Genomic DNA, 17485 nt, shown 5'->3' with positions numbered 1-17485 from the left:
CTCAGGTGCCATGAAGAACGTTGTGACGGATGTTCCAGAGCTCTGTGATAAGACAGCAAAGTACAGAATAAACCAGCGGGCTGTGGATTGAGGCCAGAGCTTATCAGGGCTGCGGCATGTGTGTGCATACGTGCGCAGTCACAGAAATAGAGCTGATATGTTTTCCTGGTGGCCCTGTGCCCACTCTGTACTTGGAGCAATCCCCTGGAGCTGGAGATGCTGCAGTTAGAAATGAGGCTTAGGTAGAAACCAGGCGGTTGTTTCCAGGTGGTTTGTAGTACAGTTTTCTGTGGTGCAAATAGCTACTGAGAGGTTTCTGCTCCAAGGGAGAACCTGGGTTCTCTGCCTCGGTTCTGGTTTTGTGTGTGTGTGTGTGTAACCAGGACAGCCCATGGTTAACGAACGTGAAACAACAAGCACGGAGGTGACGTTGTTCCTTGTTGTGCCACAGAGTTCCTGGAGCAAGCCAGCTCCCGGGGATGGGTCAAGTAGCAAGTGACAACGTCAGATGTGGTTTCAGTTGCAAACAGAAGCGGTGGCAGGCTGAGATTGTAACCAGGCAGGCTAAACTTTGGGAAGGCAGCGCCGCAGCCATCGATGGGCGGGGGGGAGGCGGAGAACATCGGGTGCCTCTTGGATGAAGGTGGTGCTCTCCAGTCCCACAACCTCCCTCTGACCGTGTTTGCTGTCTCCCTCCTTGCACAGGTCAGGCTGAAGATGCTGTATGCCGCAACCAGAGCAACGGTGAAGAAGGAGTTTGGAGGGGGGCACATTAAGGACGAGATGTTTGGAACAGTTAAGGTACAGACGTGGTTCCTGCAAAGTCACGCTCCCCTCTCAAGCCTGTTGGGTTAAAAACTGAGCTTCAGGAGCCTGCCCAAAAGTCAGTGCTGAAGTCAGGTGGGACATGGGGTACTGGCATTTGGGGAGGGCAGCACTGAGGCTTTGCCCCTGCTGCTTTGGTAGTTTGCTGCCACTTTGTGTGACAAGGGGTTGCCTGTTCAGGCATGGAGAGGCTGCAGAGGTGGCGGGGTTGGCTGTGATTGTGAAAGAGGTGAGAGGAAGGCTCTAGAGAGGTCCAGACGTTTATGTTTAAAGAGAAGAGAAGTGCCACGCAGCAGCAGCGTCACTCCAGCAGAAGGCTGTTGTGGAGCCAGAGCAGTTGCAGCAATGTGACTGCACTTCTCCGTCTGGCAGCAGTTGGTGGGAGGTTCTCCTCCTGTTTTCGTAGGCTTTGTGCAGAAGGAACTACATTTTAAGGGCCTCTGAGACGTCAGACCTTTTCTAGGTCTTAGGGTACCTGCACTGGTACTGATGGGAACCATTGAGCATCTCCAGCTGCTGCCACCCTGCTTCACATCCCCTCTCTGCTGCACTCAGGCTGTGATCTCCGTCTTTCCTTCTTGCTTTTGTGCTCATAAGCTTTGCTCATCGCCCGGAGAGGCCACGCTGCTGCAGCGAAGGTCGCAGGTGTGCTGCAGGCATCCAGAGCGGGGTGGGGTGGCCTGAACAGGCAGAGCTTAAATCAGACGTGGGATTTGCAGGGAGGTGTCTGAGAACGTAACTCAGACTGACCTTACACCTCAGCAAGGAGAATGCCAGAGACTAGCTCAGGAGCTCTGACACGCCATCGGGGCTGGGGTCGCGTCCAGCCCTGCCCTGCCCTGCCCACTGCATGGCAGTGACCACCCCTGATGCTTTCCTTCCTGTCTGTCTGCCTGCAGGAGGACGTGTCCCTGAGCGGCTACCAGAAGCACGTCTCCTCCTGCTCCGCGCCCGCCCCGCTGACTGCAGCCGAACAGGAGCTCCAGCAGATCCGCATCAACGAGGTGCGCGTCCTCCCGGCCCCGCTCCGCGGCGTGGGCTTCCTGGGGGCCCAGGGGTGAGCGTGTCTGGACTGAGCTTGGGGCTACAAAGGTGGCTCGTTCTTACAAAGCTTTCTCACACCTATGCTCTTTAGCCCGTTCCTGAACTTGCCGAGGTGGACCAAGTGTCTGTGTGGTCTCGTGCTCAATTTGATGGTGTAAAGAGGAATGTACAGACTTTTTCCTCACTAGGACACAAGCTCTGATACCTGCTCTGCTTGCTGTAATTGGCAATTAGAAGACAGTTTGAGGCTGGAAGCAGGCAGTGTTATCTAGTCTTTAGATATTGGGGCAAAACGCAGAGTTGAATGTGAATTTGGGGGGGAATCAGGAAGAATTCTGGCTCATCTTTTGGCTGCAGAGGTGCACTTGCCCATATTCTTCCTCTGGGGCTGTAAATACGAGGGATGCTGCCCAAAGGGCAGAGGTCTTAACCTACGTTTTTGTGTGTTTTTTTGTGCTGGAAGGAGGTGTGGAAGCAGCACAGGGCAGGATGGGGGCCAGGCACATCTGTAACACCGCGTTGGTCTCCCAGCCAGCGCTGTGGGGCACCCGTGCCAGCCTCTTTGTGGTGCTGTGGAAGTGCTGAGACCGTTCGTGGGGTGGGAAGGCCACCTAGAAGCTGTGTTTTGGGGGAGCAGAATTTCATGTGGATGTCATGGAAAGAGCATGCCTCTCTTCCTCCTGTGCTGGGTCTTTGGAGCTTGCAGGTGGATCGGGACGAGCCTGGGAGACGCAGAGCCCAGCAGTCTGGTGGGTAGTGGCAAGGACAAGGTGGGAGGTTCCCACCTGCCGAGCAGATCTGTGGCCAGTGCCTCCCCCAGCGCAGTGCTGTTGTCGGTCCTCCCCTCCCCACTCATGCTTTCCCTTACAAACTGGGAAGGGACTAACCATGTTCTGGCCCTCTTTTCGCACTAAAGGGCAAGAACCGCATCCTTCTTTCTTGGATGATGTCTAAAGCCTCCTTTCCCTGTAAGCCTGGAGAACAGTGGGGTTCATTGTCCTGTGGCGTGACAGCCACAGCTGCTGGTGTGGTGCTGTGGCGGACGAGATGAGCGGCTTTTGGGAGACCCCACCACATGGGGCTCGGTGGAGTTGTCCCAGCTCCTACCCTGGAGGGGATGGGCAGGATTTGTGCCAGAGGATCCAAGGTGCTTCCCATGTTTGAAGAAGAGAGAGAGAGAGATGCCGGTGCCTTGAGATAGCGGCTCTGGGCTCTGCCGTTTGTTTTGTGTCTCCTTTGGGCTTCTGCAGTCACACTTGTGCCAGCTTCTCAGCTTGCCGATGTTGTAGGATTAAGCGCTTTTTCTTGGCTGTGTCTTGCAGGGTAAAGTGGCCCAGGTAAGTGTTGCTCACGGTGCCTTTTTTTTTTTTTTTTTTGTGATTGATCTGCTTTGCTCTGCTTCCCACCCTCCTCATTGCAAGAAGTGGCTCCTGAGTGAATGAGCTGCTGAAGTTTTGCTTGGTTGGGTTTCATTTTAAAGGTACGCTGTCCCCTGTGTAAGCCTGTACCGCAGGGAGTGGGCATCTGCGTCTAGAAAGAGAGGGAAAATCAATATTTTGCCTGTGAATTTAAGGGTGCGAAGCACCTGGATGCTCAGGTTGCTGAAGAGTCTGTGTGTTGGTGCTGCCCCTGCTTGTCCCCTTGCCCCAAGCAGGAGTTCCTGGGAGCTACTGCTCCGTGGCCCAGTGCCATGCTCACTTCCCCGGCGTGGCAGAGAACTCATAACTCCGCAATAATTTCAATTCACAGCCAGTTCCTGGAGCAGGGCGATGCAGAGGAGGGGCTATGCGAGCAGCTTTCAGCCTGCAGCATCCCGTTCCGTGGTGCCTTGCATGGGCACGTGCGGTGCTCCCGAAGCAGGGTGACAGCAGGCTGCCTCTGTGCAAAACCCCAATCCTGCTGCTGCACGGGGGCCCCTGGATGGGGGGGCTGCGGTGGCCACGTGTGCAGTGCGAGCGCCGTGCTGCTGGCTTGCATTTACTCTGCAGCACGGCGGCGCTCTGGAGCCTGCTTTCCTCCCTTCCCTTGCTGTCCCCCCACCACCCAAACGTACCGTGGCAGGGGGACAGAGAGCTCTGTGCCCTCTGCAGCTGAAACACGGGCAGCTCCCTCATTTGGGAGGAGAAAACGATGCCTGTGAGCGAACAGCCCAGACTGGCAGTGATCTGGAAGGCAGCAAGCTCTCTAGCCTCAGCAGTTCTGCGTTTCTGGCCATCTCACTGCTAGCAGTTCAGGACCCTGCACGTACCCCTGAGTTTGACAAATCGATCAGGATTTTGGAAGTGACACAAGGGACACTGTTTCTTTAAAAGCCACCTGCTTGCAAGTGCTTTGCTGTGCATGTCATTCCCCCTTGCCTGGAGTTGCTGCTGTTGGTGCATCTTTCATCACTGGTCTCTAATCCTCCTGATGCGCGCCTGCCCAAGGTGCCGGCCGCTTTTGCAGTTTTCACCCCAAAGGTGCCCGTGTTTCTGGGCTCACTGCAGCTCTCTGGGATCCCGCAAACGGCAGTGGGAGGCAAAAGGCAGCAGCAAAGCAGGAGGGTGGAGGTGGCAGCTGCATGACAGCGGCTTCAGTGCCAGCTCAGCAGCCTTGTACACCAGGAGAGGAAGGAATCGAACCGGAATGCACCTCTGCAAGTAGAGTTTGTCCCTCGCAGGAAGGTGCACAGCCTTCTGTAAAGCAAGACGCCCTGTGAGCTTTCACCTGCGTTGCGGGCTGCTCCTGTGGTTTGAAAACTGCACAGAAAGAGGTGCTGTTGTGAAGCTATCCTCCTCCTCGGTTGCCGGGTGAAGTATGGCGGGAGGTCTCAGAAGTGTGCCGTTTGCTTTGGGTTTGTTTGTTTATTTATTTTTAAACAGTCACAAAATGCATCCTTCCTGAGCGGGAAGCTGTCAGCAGCCTGTGGCTTTTGAATTGAGATTGAGGTATTTTAATACCCACAGGTGGAAGTCTTTCTAGAGGCGTGCAGAGGCTTCCAGGAGCCAGGTTTATCGAGTGCTGATGAGCACGCAGACAGCAGCCCTTGTTGGAAGGAGAAAGAAAGAAAGAAAGAAACAAAAAAGGGGGTGGGAGGAGAAAAAACCCTTCAGAAAAGGAGGTAAAATGACCCCCAGCCAACCCCACAGCCTGAGGGTGCCACTGATGGCCGGGCTCGAGCTGGGGGCTGCGGGTGCAGCGCGCCCTCGGCCATCCCTGTGCGCACCCTGGGCTGTGGCGGTGAGGAGTGTTTATGTGAGCCTGGCCCCGACGCTTGTGGTTTTAAAAAGGGCAGGAGCAGAGAATACCACGGCGAAGGCATGTGGCAGAGTTAACGTTTCTGGGACAACCCTCAGTCCCTTGGGGTTTTCTGACTTGAGCATGCTTAGTGTTGAAGCGTTCACTCTTCGGTCCTGCTCGTCCTCCCAGCCTCGTTTCATTTCCAAGGCATTTATCAGGGAGAAACATGAAGGTCTGGAGGTGTTGGCAGTGGTAAATCCCACGTGCCACGCATCTCTGCAGGGTAGGACAGGGTGAGCCTGTGTGCTTGCCCTGCCTTTGGTCCCTTGCTGATGCCCGTGGCGTCCTCAGGGCTGGAGAAAGCAGAGCTCGGGGGCCAACCAGACCTGCTGCTTGCCCTCACCGGTCAACCCTTGAGTAATTATACCCCAAGAGCTGTGTGCTTACACCCAGGTACCTCCCTGCTTATCCTCCGAGGCACTTAGCTTGGAAAGGAGCTTGGGCATTTTTTCTCCCAGACCTTTGGTGTGCTCCTATTCACTCAGCACCCTGTGTGGAGGGCGACAGCCCCAGATCTGTTCCTGTAACTCCTTCATCTCCACGTCCTGAGCTGGGACCACCTGGGGCCGCCCTGGCTGGGCAGGAGGTAGGGCAGGGGTGGAGATGTCCCTGCAGATGCTGGGTGCGAGTGGGCCCAGCAGCGAGGGCTGGGGACGCCGTGCTAGGGGATTCTCCCTTCCATCCCTCCCCGGTGCTGATGTCTGCTGTGTCGTTTTTGTCGCTCTTCATGCCCGCACCCAGGACCTGCCTTCCCTGGCTGCCAGCAGAGACATGGTAGGCCTCCATCCTCCCAGCATGTTCCTTTCCCCCTTCTCGTTTCGAACGAGACCCCTGGCCTGTCCCCGCGTGGGGTGCTGTTGACGGTGTCTCCTCTCCCCACGCTTGCAGGGCTCCTGCTCCCAGGACTCGAGCACGGAGGTGGTAGGCTGCTCTGCCTGCTCGCTGCCCGGCCGCCCCACGCCCGGCGCTGTTCTCCTGCATGCCCTGCTCCCTGTACCCTCTCCTCCCTCCGTCCCGGTGAGCCGAGCCCCTCGCTCGCTCCCACGGGATTGCCGCCAGGCTCCCAAAACCATCCCCAAGGGACCTGGTGACAAAGGTCTGTGTTGAACTGGGCCAGAAGCGGGGATCGTATCACTCTTGGCTTTTTTTTTGATACTTCAAGACGGTGATGGGTGCCCACCTGGGTCAGGTGGGCTCAGCATGCACCCAAGTGCCCGGCATCACCTTCCCAGAGCTCTGGTCCTGCCGGGGCTGCTGCGACAGCTTGGTGAGCAGCAACCCTGCAACGCTGGGGGAAGGAGCCAGTGTGGGGAGCCCTGCACCGACAAGTGCAGCTCTTGCACATGCCCCGAGCACTGTCTGGTGCAAGCCAGACCTCAGGCATGAGCTGCTCACGTGCCAAACTTCCCTGGCTGTCTCCGAGCTGTATTTGAGCTGTCTTCTGAATTTGTCTTGGCATGTTTTGATATTTTTTTTTCTTCCTTATCTCCATCAAAAAAAAAAAAAGCCTTTTTCCGTCTTTGCACAAAATCCCCTGAACTGCTCCCGAATGAAACCAACCCCCACTCACTGCCGAGTGTCCGGGTCAGCGCTTGCCGGGCCACTCGCCCATGGGGCAAGTTGCCTGCCTGGAGCTGTGCGGGCTGGGTGGGAAGAGCTCCTCTGCCGTCGGTGTGACTCCGTCTCCCTGTATTCTGTGGCAGATGGTAGGGGGCTGTTGCTGCTGCCCATCGCTGGTAGAGTACCCCGGCCCCGAGGAGGTACGCCGTGCCTGCTGCCTGTCTTGCTCCCCGCTCCCTCCCGCGGGATCGCATCGCCCGGCCGTGGCAGCTCTGTTCAGGGCGGAGGTGCCTGGGGTGATGCAGCCGCTCCCTGTCTCTTCCTCTCTGCGGAGGGTTTGGCCTTCTGGAAAGGGGGTTCGCAAAGCAGGGCTGCAGCCTCTGCTCGTCAGGGTTTGGCGTGAAAACGGGACTTGTGTGAGCTGCGGGTTTCTAAATCCCCGCTCTGGTGGGAGCAGGGGGCACCCGCCTGCAACCGTTAATCCCAGCACGGATAGCTCAGGACGCACAAAGCCGAACGCTGTGATTTCAGGGCTCCCTGCCCTTCTCACACGCACGTTGCAGCTGGAAAGGATGAGGTGAACATGCCTTGGGGTTGGTTACAGCACCCCTCCCCGTCCCCTGCTGGGAATTCGCTGCACGCAGCCTCGTGCTGGGAACCCCTGGTGATGCTGGGGGCTGGTCGAGGTGCTCTTTGCTAGGAGTAATTGGGCAGGGGGAGAGGGCAGAGCTGGGGGTCTCCGGAGTGCATGGGGCAGGCTCCAGGTGATTTCCACACTCGGAGAAGCACCGCAGCCCTGAGGCTGGCTAACCACCTAAATCGTAGTGCTGCGTTCGCGGTGTGCTGGGTCCCAAGTGTCACCTCTGCTTGGGAGCTTTGCGTGGTCTCATCTGCTCCCAGTCAAGCCTGTGTACTTTCAGGCAGCTCTGGGGCAGGCACCGCAGGTTGGCAGGGCAGTCCTGCCCCCAGGATCCCTTCCGTGGGAGGGTAGGGATGCTCCCAGCCCCAGCGCGGGCAGGTTTTTGTTGTACTCTGTGCCTGCACCTCCATGGCCCCAGCAGAGGCAAGCACAGGGCCGCTGCTACACCGTGGGGCAGATGCAGATGTCTGGGCTCACCTGGCACGCAGCAGTGGCCTGTGCCACCCAGCCCATCTCTGCCCTGACACACAGGGTTGTTTCTGTCCCCAGGTGAAGACAGAGATCAGCGTGGAGAGCAAGCACCAGACCCTGCAGGGCCTGGCCTTCCCCCTGCAGCTGGACGCGCAGCAGGCTATCCAGGCACTAAAGCAGAAGAAAATCAACTACATCCAGCTGGTAAGGCCCTGGTGCATCTCCTCCTACCCACTCTGAGCACTCCTTGCCGCAGCATCTTGCTCCCCATCCCCTTTTATCAACCAGAAGCTGGATCTGGAGCGGGAGACCATTGACCTGGTGCACACAAGCCCCACAGAGATAGCTGACCTGCCCAAGAGGATCCCCCAGGACTCAGCTCGCTACCATTTCTTCCTGTACAAGCACTCACATGAGGGAGACTACCTGGAGTCTGTCGGTGAGTCTCAGCTCCCCTGCTCCTCCTTCAGGCTGCACTGGTCCCTGCCCTGCCCATGTCTCTGCCGTGGGTGGTACGGGCAGATCTTGAGTGGGTTCCCACTTGCTGTCCCCCCATGATGGGTGTTAGCAAGCCTTTTGGGGCCTGGACAACGTGGTGAGCTCACGGTGCAGGAGTCTGAGCACAATGCATCGGGGAGATGCTGGAGAGGGTTTCTGCAGGTGGCGTGGTGCCTGTTGTGTTGCACAGTAAGCCAGCAAAGGTTTGGGGAGGGCTGACTGGGCAGGGTCTCTGGTCAGTGGGAGGGCTTGGCTTCTTTACCTGAGCAGTCTGGGACTCTGTGGGCTGGAAGTGCCACAACCAAGCTGGGATCTGGCTGCTCCTTGGCTGTGAGCCTGGGCAGCGCTGTGAGCCCCCGTCCTCTCTCTTGCAGTGTTTATCTACTCCATGCCTGGGTACAAGTGCAGCATCAAGGAACGCATGCTCTACTCCAGCTGCAAGAGCCGGTTGCTTGACACTGTGGAGCAAGAGTTTTGTCTGGAGATAGCAAAGAAGGTAAGTCCGAGCCACCTGGAGGTGACTGCGGAACCTGTGCAGGGCATGTGCAGGGGAGCATGCTGCGGCCAAATCAAAGGCGTGTCCAGGTGGCAGCATTACCCGTGGCTTTGACTGGGGTCTCTTTCAAGTCTGGGAAGCCTCGAGTGTCGCTAGAGTTGTTTCAAAGTGGCCTGGACAAAGGGCTGGAGAAAAAGGAGAACAGTCCTGCGCTGACCTGTGCAACCCAGTCCCAATAGGTGTCCCAGTATCTGTGGTCTGAGGCCCTTACCCACTGGGAGAGGATGGATTTCCCTGGCCCAAGAGGTTTGGGAGAGTGAGATGACCCAAACACTTTCCCTCGCAGGGCCGTGGCGCTTCTCAGTGCAGATGGAGGCCCCCTTCACTTCCGCCCTTTGTGCCCAGACCTGTCAATGAACTCAGAGAGGATTTTGTGTGGCCCTGAGGGGAGCAGCCTTTTGGTGCCCTCAAGGCAGGGGATGAGAGGAGAGGGTGATGGAGCACTGGAATGGGCTGCCCAGGGTGGTGGTGGAGTCCCCATCCCAGGAGGTATTCAAGAGACATGTGGGCATGGCACTAGGGGACTTCAGGGGACTTGGTAGGTCAGCCAGTGGCTGGACTTAGTGACCTTCAAGGCCTTTTCCAGCCTAGGTAACTGAGATGGTGGGGAGAGCTCGGGAGCCACTAACGCTCTGTTGCCGTGTGCAGATTGAGATCGATGATGGAGCTGAGCTGACGGCTGAGTTCCTCTATGACGAGGTGCACCCCAAGCAGCACGCCTTCAAGCAGGCCTTCGCCAAGCCCAAGGGGCCCGTGGGGAAACGGGGACAGAAGCGGCTGATCAAAGGCCCGGGAGAGAATGGCGAAGACAGTTAGATCTGGACGGGGCAGGACCGGGCAGTGAACGGACAGCATCCCTATGGCATTTCCCGGCTTCCACCTCTCCGCTTCCAGGCCTTTCTGCTGACCTGGAGATCTTTCCCTCCATCTCAGCCTTCCCCCTCGCCCCCTTTTTCCTTTCTCATTCCTTTTTGAGCATCAGGACGGGCTGTTTCACTCAAGGGTAGAGTGGTGGGGAGGGGGCAGGTTCTAGGTGTTTGTGTTGCTTTCCCCCTGTCCTTGCACAAGCCTTGGGGCAGCTGGAGGAGGATAGGAGCAGCAGGGACCATGTCCCCAGCCTGCTCTGGTCCCACCTGGGATCACAGCTGCTGCTCTTGCTTTCCCCTGGTTTACCTGCGCCAAGTGAAGGACTCACTCACCTGCAAGCTGCTCTATGCAAAGGAAGGAGATGACATCTGGCATTGACTTGATAGCTGAAAACATGAAATGCTTTTTTCCCTGCTCCCCCTTCCTACAGACTTTGCCCACCACGTCTGTGCGCGCAGTCCTGCTATGCAAGTCCTGCGGTAATCCAGGCCCTGCCAGGCTGCAGCCAAGCCCCCATGCCTCCAGGGTGGGCTTTGCTGCTGTGGCCTCAGCGTCTGGCAGGAGAGTTTGTCTCTTATGAGAGCCAGCCTGTATTTTATCGGAATTTGAATTTCAGGCAGTGCGGATGTCTCTTCCCTTCCCCTCTCCTTCCCTGATGTCATACGGAGCAGCCCTGGTGGCCAGAGCACTGGAAACCAAGCAACAGCTTTTGTTTTCCAGCTGCCCCGCTCTTGATGCTGCTTGTGGCTGCCTTGGGGGCTCCCGCAGAGGAAGCTGCCCCACTCAGCCACCCTGTGCTGCTCTTGAGCCCTGCTCCAGTGCCTCCCATACCGGGGTGGCTGTGAAGCCCCTCAGGTCTGAGCTTGGTCCTCGGTGCTGGCAGGACAGAGAGAGGCGGATTTTAAAGCCTGTTTTTCACAGCCATGCATGCAGATGGTGGGCAGGGGAGGAGGAAGGGCAGCACCTGGCTCTGCTTCCCCCTCTGATCGCTCTCTTTAGGTGGAAAAGGGTAAGGTGGAAGGTCTTCCGTGAGTCTTGAGGTCAACTTGACCCTGGAGCAGGGTTACTCTGCCTTTTGGCAGTGTTTGGATCCCTTTTTGACCCCACCCAAATACATTCTTTTCCCTTGGAGGGAGCTGTTACAGCCCGGACTCAGCCCTGACCCTGCTGCCCAGGCTGGGTTAAGGATGGGGCCCGGCACTGATTCCATGGCATCCCTGCAGCCTGCACCATCTCCTTGTTCTTTAGCCTCCCCCATTTGCTTCATCCGCCTCCCTGTGTTTTACTGGCATGGGGGGGGGGGGGTCTTGGTGTTTGTGGTGTGATCGCAAGCCAGCAGCAGGGGCTGGGGCTGGCCTGACTCTGCCCTGATCCTCAGTTTTGTCGTTCCTGGGAGAAACTTCTGGTCCTGGCACCTGTGGGATGGAGGGGATGGACGGACAATTGCAAGGAAACAGGGTGGGAGATGGGATAAAGCCCTGAGCCTGTCTTAAAAATTCTGTGGGCTACCCCAAATCCTGGTGTGGGGAAGGCTGGCAGCCCTGGCATGTCCCTCGGCAGCTCTGCCCAGCCTGCGGGCTGTCCCCTCTCCCGCTCGGGGCTGGGTTAGGGCACGGTGCACGTCCCTGGCCACCAAGGGCCGAGGTTGGTGCTGCAGCTTTGGCTTCATGAGGGGATTTTGTGGGGGGAGCGTGCCTTGCTGCTGGGTACTAGTGAGGTCTCAAGAGCTGCCTGCCTTCCCCCCTGCACTCTCCAGGCGCTGGAAACACTGGGGCTGTGCCCCCTGCCCTTCCCTGCTCGCCGGTGAATGTGCCGACATTGCCTTGACCATGTTGGGGTGCTGGCTGCAGGAGCCATGGTGCCCTGGCAAGGTGGGGTGTGAAGGCTGGGGGGAGCAGAGCATACTGTACTGAACGCTGTATTTTCTAAAGAATAAAGTATTTTTAAAACAGTCTGCTGCCCTGCCACTCTTTGGGGGCTGCCAGAGTCCCCAGAGTTGCCCTTATATCAGGAAGTGAAGCTCCTCTGATGGCTCCAGCTCGGCGGTCTCGTCCCCTTGGTCCTCCCCTGTCCCTCTGCAGAGGGAATTGCTCAGGTGCTGCCAGCCCTGAGCCAGCAACCGTCACCCCCTGCACTCCCCTGCAGCCACCTGTGGTGCTCAGCCCTGCTTTCCCTCGCTCTGCTTCATGAGTGCACCCATCCCAAGCGGCTTTTATGCTGTAAGCTGGGGCCGGGGCAGTCCTTTTGCACCCAGCAACATTTTAATGCTGGATCAGGCCAGGGGATGCTGAGCCGAGATCGCTTGGGAAGACGGTCTGCCTGCATCCTGGGCCAGGTCCTCATCCCCAGCCCCGGTCAGAACTGTGCACTTTTTCCTTTTCATATAGTCTGCAGTTCTCATTTTCATATGTAGTAAGCTGTCTTCTTGACTCCCCCGTGCATTTCTGGGTAATTCAAATAATGACAGTGTCTCTCCAGTCGGTTGGCTCTGCTCTGGGTGCTTGCTGCATCCTGTGTCCCGGTCATGAACCCTGCACCCAGAGCAGGTTTGCCACCCTGGTGTATGGTGGGGAGGAGGGCTGGCAGGATTCAAGAGCATCAGAAACTCACCCTCTGCCAGTTTGGGTTGAAACAGGGTGCTGAAGAGTTATGGGCGCAGGAGAGGAGTTGGATAAAGAGCAGGCAGAGCACTAATTATTGCATGTGGTCGGTTTTGTTTGGAAACCAGGTTAAAAAGCCAGTCCCAGCTCCACACACAGCAATTCCCTGGCTCAGCTCAAGCACCCCCAAACCGGACTGCTGCCCCTCTGCACCCAGCCGGGGTGTACTGTGCCACCGCCTCACCCCGCTCCGGCTCTCATAGAAACTCAGAATGGCTCAGGTTGGAAGGGACCTTAAAGATCACCCAGTTCCAACCCCCCTGCCGTGGGCAGGGACACCACCCACTAGATCAGGTTGCTCAAAGCCCCATCCAGCCTGGCCTTGAACACCTCCAGGGATGGGGCATCCACAGCTTCTCTGGGCAGCCTGTGCCAGTGCCTCACCACCCTCTGAGTGAAAATTTCCTCCAAACCTCCTGTCACTATCTGAGGAAGCAAAAAGTCACACTCCATCTCTTTTATAAGAAGCCCCCTTGAATTATTTGAAAGCTGCAATGAGGTTTCCACGGAGCCTTCTCTTCTCCAGGCTGAACATCCCCAGCTCTCTCAGCCTTTCTTCATAGGAGAAGTGCTCCAGCCCTCTGAGCATCTTAGTGGCCCTCCTCTGGACCTGTTCCAAGAGCCCCACATCCTTCTAGTGCTGGGGGCCCCAGACCTGGATGCAGCACTCCAGGTGGGGCCTCCCAAGGGCAGAGCAGAGGGGGACAATCACCTCCCTCCCCTGCTGGCCACTCCTTTTGACACAGCCCAGGACGCAGTTGCCCTTCTGGGCTGCAGGCGCGCACTGCTGGCTCATGTCGAGCTTCTCATCCACCAGAACCCCAAGTCCTTCTCTGCAGGGCTGCTCTCAATGAGCTCTTCTCCCAGTCTGGCCTCCTGTCTGGGATTACCCCAGCCCAGGTGCAGCACCTTGCACTTGGACTTGTTGAACCTCATTAGGTTCACATGGGCCTTCACTTCGCCAGCATACCCAGGTCCCTTTGGATGGCATCCCCTCCTTCTGGCGTATCAGCTGTACCGCTCAGCTTGGTGTCATCTGCAAACTTGCTGAGGGTGCACTCAATCCCACTGTCTATGTGACTGATGAAGATATTAAACAGCACTGGACCCAGGACCGACCCCTTACCAACATGTAGCTGAGCGCTGCCCATGTGAATACAGGAGAAGTGGGCTGGTCAGGCCCTCAGGAGCACCCGCTCAGTTCTTTGTGGGCCCGTCTGTGCCGGGAGAGAAGCCTTCTTCATCACCTTGTTCACCACAGCAAGAGATGTGCCCCAAAATATGTGTCTGCAGGGCAGCAGGGATATGAGAGAGGTGTGGATCTGGCGGCATTAATAATGCTATATTATTATTATTGTTGTTGTTATTATTATTATTATTCCTGTCTAGGATGCCTCAATGCCCAGGCAAGGGCTGCTCCTGCTCAGGTGGCCCCAAGCAGCAGCCAGCAGCACAAATGACCACCAGCAGTGACACAAGGACAATGACATGGCTGGAAATCCCTGTGGGGACTCTGCCCCGTGGTGCTTGTGCCTTGTGACAGCAGCTTAGGACCAGCTGTGCTGGCCAGGCAGACTGGTGGCTTGCCTTGCAGGGGGCTGCGGCATTAGGTCTGCACCGAGTATCTCCTCCTCCCCACCAGAAGGACTACCTCCAGGCCTAGAAAGTGCTTTGGGTTTTCATCACGTGGGATTTGAGGGGCTGTTTTTAGTCCAGTTTCCTGAAGGCGTGAGGTTTGTGAGCTTGTGAGGCTGGTTCCCTCCTTCAACGCTGAACTTGCTGGTTATCGTCACCCACAGCGCGCAGCTGGAGGCTGGGCAGGCAGCCAAGGCCCCCGGAGCTTTATGAGCAACGAGAGCTCCATGCTGCATGCTCAGCGAGGGGCTTTGGGGCCAGCCAGAGCAGGGCACAGCAGAGGCTGGGGTGTGGTGGAAGTGCTAGGACTGTGCAGCAGCTCTGGTGGAGGTGGCAGAGGATGTCAGGGCCTGCTGGCCTGACCACTGCCCCAGTGGTGGGTGCGTTTGTTTGCATTCAGGATGCTTTTATGGCATTGCACTGCCTGGAGTTTCTCTGTTATGTAAATAGGTTGAGAAATAGAGGATATGAGATTAAGGCTATGCAACACTCAACTGGATGAATTATTTGCCCCTGTGGGTCCCCAGACAAATCTTAACAGTCTGTACAGCTCCGTTCTTGCTTGCTTACTCTGTCAGTGCTATGGACTATTTGTCCCCAACTTTAAACATCTTTTACCAGTTATTTTCCAGAAGCCAAACTAGTGCTTACGTAACCATCAGTAGTTATGCAACCCCCCATTCAAGCTTTGTTTGCTGGGAAACAATGTGTGTTTGTTTATTCATTCTTTGTCCTTCTCAATGGAGGAAATACACCCTGTGTGCCATTGGCTCTGTCACTTTTTGCAGTTGTGATGAACATCTCTGCCAGTCTCTTACTGCGCTCTGCTTCTACCTTCACACCCTTGCTTACCAGCACTGGAAGATAAGTTATCACATGGGATGTGAATGGGTACAGAGGGACTGACTACCACGTGCTGATGCTCATTGTGCTCCTGCCACTGCAAACAATACTAGTTTTGAACCTTCGGATTCCGCTCTCACCTGCAACTAATTTGGAATTGTTTGAGATTTCTGATAGCTGGAGCCCTCTCTGTCTTATTTCTTCTCCCCTGCACCATGGAGGAGTGCGGAGAACCTGCTATGAGAACTAGAAGAAAAAAAATCGGCTCTATTAGCTGGTATACAAAATGCGTTGGTCCAAGTTTGAATGCTATCAGTGAAGAAACTAGAAATGCAAGTAACCTTATACTTTCGGCTTGTGGCTATAGATTAGTCAACATGTCCCCATCCACATGCACGCATGGATTGCTTACACTCCAAACGTCACCAAAGGTGCATTATGGCATTAGGACACTCATCGAGGAAAGGATGATGAAGGATCTTGAAGGATCTGCAGCTTTATAGCTATGTCTCAAGTTACTAATACAACTTAGTATCTAATGAGAAGAGATGTGCAATGGAGCTGAACATTCATGAAGCCTTAGCCACAAGCTGCTTGTTGCAGTGCAAGGAAACCAGGGTGGGGCATTACATGCTCTGGAACATGCCTTAGTAAGATCAGGTTAATGTCACAGCAAGTGAAAGCTAATCCCTTCGGAGTAGCAAAGAAACTGCTTGCATACACCATAATCTGGGGGTGGGTTTTAGCAAGCTACTTTATCAACTGCCTTGTTTAGCAATAGACCTAAATTGCCATAGTAATCCTAGTGCCTGAGGTCAGGTAGTTCCTGCCCTTCTGCGCAACACTGCGCCAGGCAGAGGCAGTAGGCACTTGCCTGGCTTGCAAATGACTTTTTAAATGGAACTCATTGACTTAGGAAGCTGAGTCTTTTGAAAGGAATTCTTTCAGGAAAAGCAGTGTCCTTCAGTACATACTGAAAGTACTGGTGATTGCCAATGGGTGGAGGTGATGTCTGCAGATTGACTACAGTCTAACTCCCAAAAGTGGCTTTGTAATATTACAGTAATATTACTGCAATATTAACAGCAATAACAACAGCAATAGCCAGTGCCAGGGAAGCTTGTTACCTCCTGAAAGCAAGAGTTGTGCAGTAACTTGTGAAAACTTGGCCTGTAACAGTTAAAGGACATACCGCTCTGCATGAAAAAAGTAGTGTCGTGCTCTGCTCTAGACCTCATGACAACAGTGTCCTCTCAATACATATATTCACCCATACTGCTACATACATACTTGGAACTACTCCCTGATTAAAGTATGCACTTGCTATTCATGAACGCGTTACGTAGGCCTGTTGCCTAATTGACATGCAAATTATCAGAGGTTGCAAAAACTACATTGATACTTTATTACAAGCTACTTCTCTCAAAGACCTGACTTATTAGGAATTGTTCACTGATAAGCAGTTTTTCCACTGAAGGTTAGCGTGGAGCACACATGAAAGTAGAACATGCAACTGGAGTGAACTTGGGCAAGAACTTGGGCAACCACAAGCAACCTTGCACCTCCCATCCATATCATGGTATATAGGCCCTCCCTTCCTAGGACATTACACCCTGACTTCTTTTTTTTTAAAGAAAAAAACAACTGTGTCAAGCAGTCACAAAGTACCACTTATTAAATCCCATGGGCAATTTTCCTCTTGAAACAACAGAATGCTTCTCAGGTACAAAAAAAGGACCCTGTTGAGCACTCAAGTGGAAGCACCTGCGTGAGACTACCGTGCACACAGCTAACCAAGAGTAAAGCAGCAGAGGGCAGCTAGCAGAACCCCTTCTAAATGCTCTCCTGCTCATACTGCAGCGTATCTCAAGTGTAAGAATATACTAAGTTTCTGTGCATGCCTAGTACTACATCAACACATGTGCTAGCTTTAAATTTCTGACTGGAGCTCGGGGGCAACCTCTAGAGACTTGGCTGACTGCAAAACCTAAGCACCTAAAACCTAAACTGCATTAGTTCTTGGGCTATCAACACCTGACAGCTGATTTCTGCTTGCTGGCCGTAGCTGCCTTGGCGAACACTAGACCTGCTTCCATGCCCACATTGCATAGGCTGTTCGGCTCCCTCTGGGCCCTGGGAGAGGCAAGGCCAGTAGCACCCATGTGGTGCCAAAACTGTTGTGAATGTTGCACCCTTCTGTAGCTCATGAGTGGTTAAGAACATTCCCATCTCAGCTTCAGTGTAGCACTATCCTAACCGTTGTTTGTACTGATATGGGTTAGCACCTCCCAACATGTAAGATGCCCTGGGACTGACTAAAAAAATAACAGCCCAGGGATAAGGCATAGTGTTTTACACCCACTCCCAGGTAGAATTAGGATGTACATGGAGTGTACCACAGAGCTAGATGCCCACAAAACCCATGTGAAAGAATGGAGAAGCAGAGGGGAGCCTAGACATAGCCTCAACAAATTTAAGGTAAAGCTCCTCAGGAACTTCTAAGTACCTATAAGCCTTCTTTTAATAGATAAACTCATCCCTCACACTACACAAGGAAATGGTACTGAAAGTTCTGGTTTACACTCATTGAGAAGGCAGTACTTCAGA

The 17485-nt window shown here is 55.0% G+C and overlaps 1 protein-coding gene across 1 annotated transcript in view; it reads left to right on the top strand.

Annotated features, from left to right (window-relative positions):
- The window catches only part of TWF2 (twinfilin actin binding protein 2), a 29402-nt gene extending 17711 nt beyond the window's left edge, over positions 1–11691 (top strand). Inside the window, exons 4-9 of the mRNA XM_035547005.1 lie at positions 706–801; positions 1725–1829; positions 7898–8023; positions 8108–8258; positions 8692–8813; positions 9522–11691. Of these exons, the coding sequence (XP_035402898.1) occupies positions 706–801; positions 1725–1829; positions 7898–8023; positions 8108–8258; positions 8692–8813; positions 9522–9689 (768 nt within the window). The 3' untranslated portion in view covers positions 9690–11691. The remainder of the gene's footprint in view (positions 1–705; positions 802–1724; positions 1830–7897; positions 8024–8107; positions 8259–8691; positions 8814–9521) is intronic.
- The last annotated feature ends 5794 nt before the right edge of the window (positions 11692–17485 follow it).

Source organism: Cygnus atratus, chromosome 10 (genome assembly GCF_013377495.2).
Source record: "Cygnus atratus isolate AKBS03 ecotype Queensland, Australia chromosome 10, CAtr_DNAZoo_HiC_assembly, whole genome shotgun sequence".
NCBI lineage: Eukaryota > Metazoa > Chordata > Aves > Anseriformes > Anatidae > Cygnus > Cygnus atratus.
The sequence above is the reverse complement of the archived record's forward strand: the minus strand, read 5'-3'. Positions and strand labels throughout refer to the sequence as shown.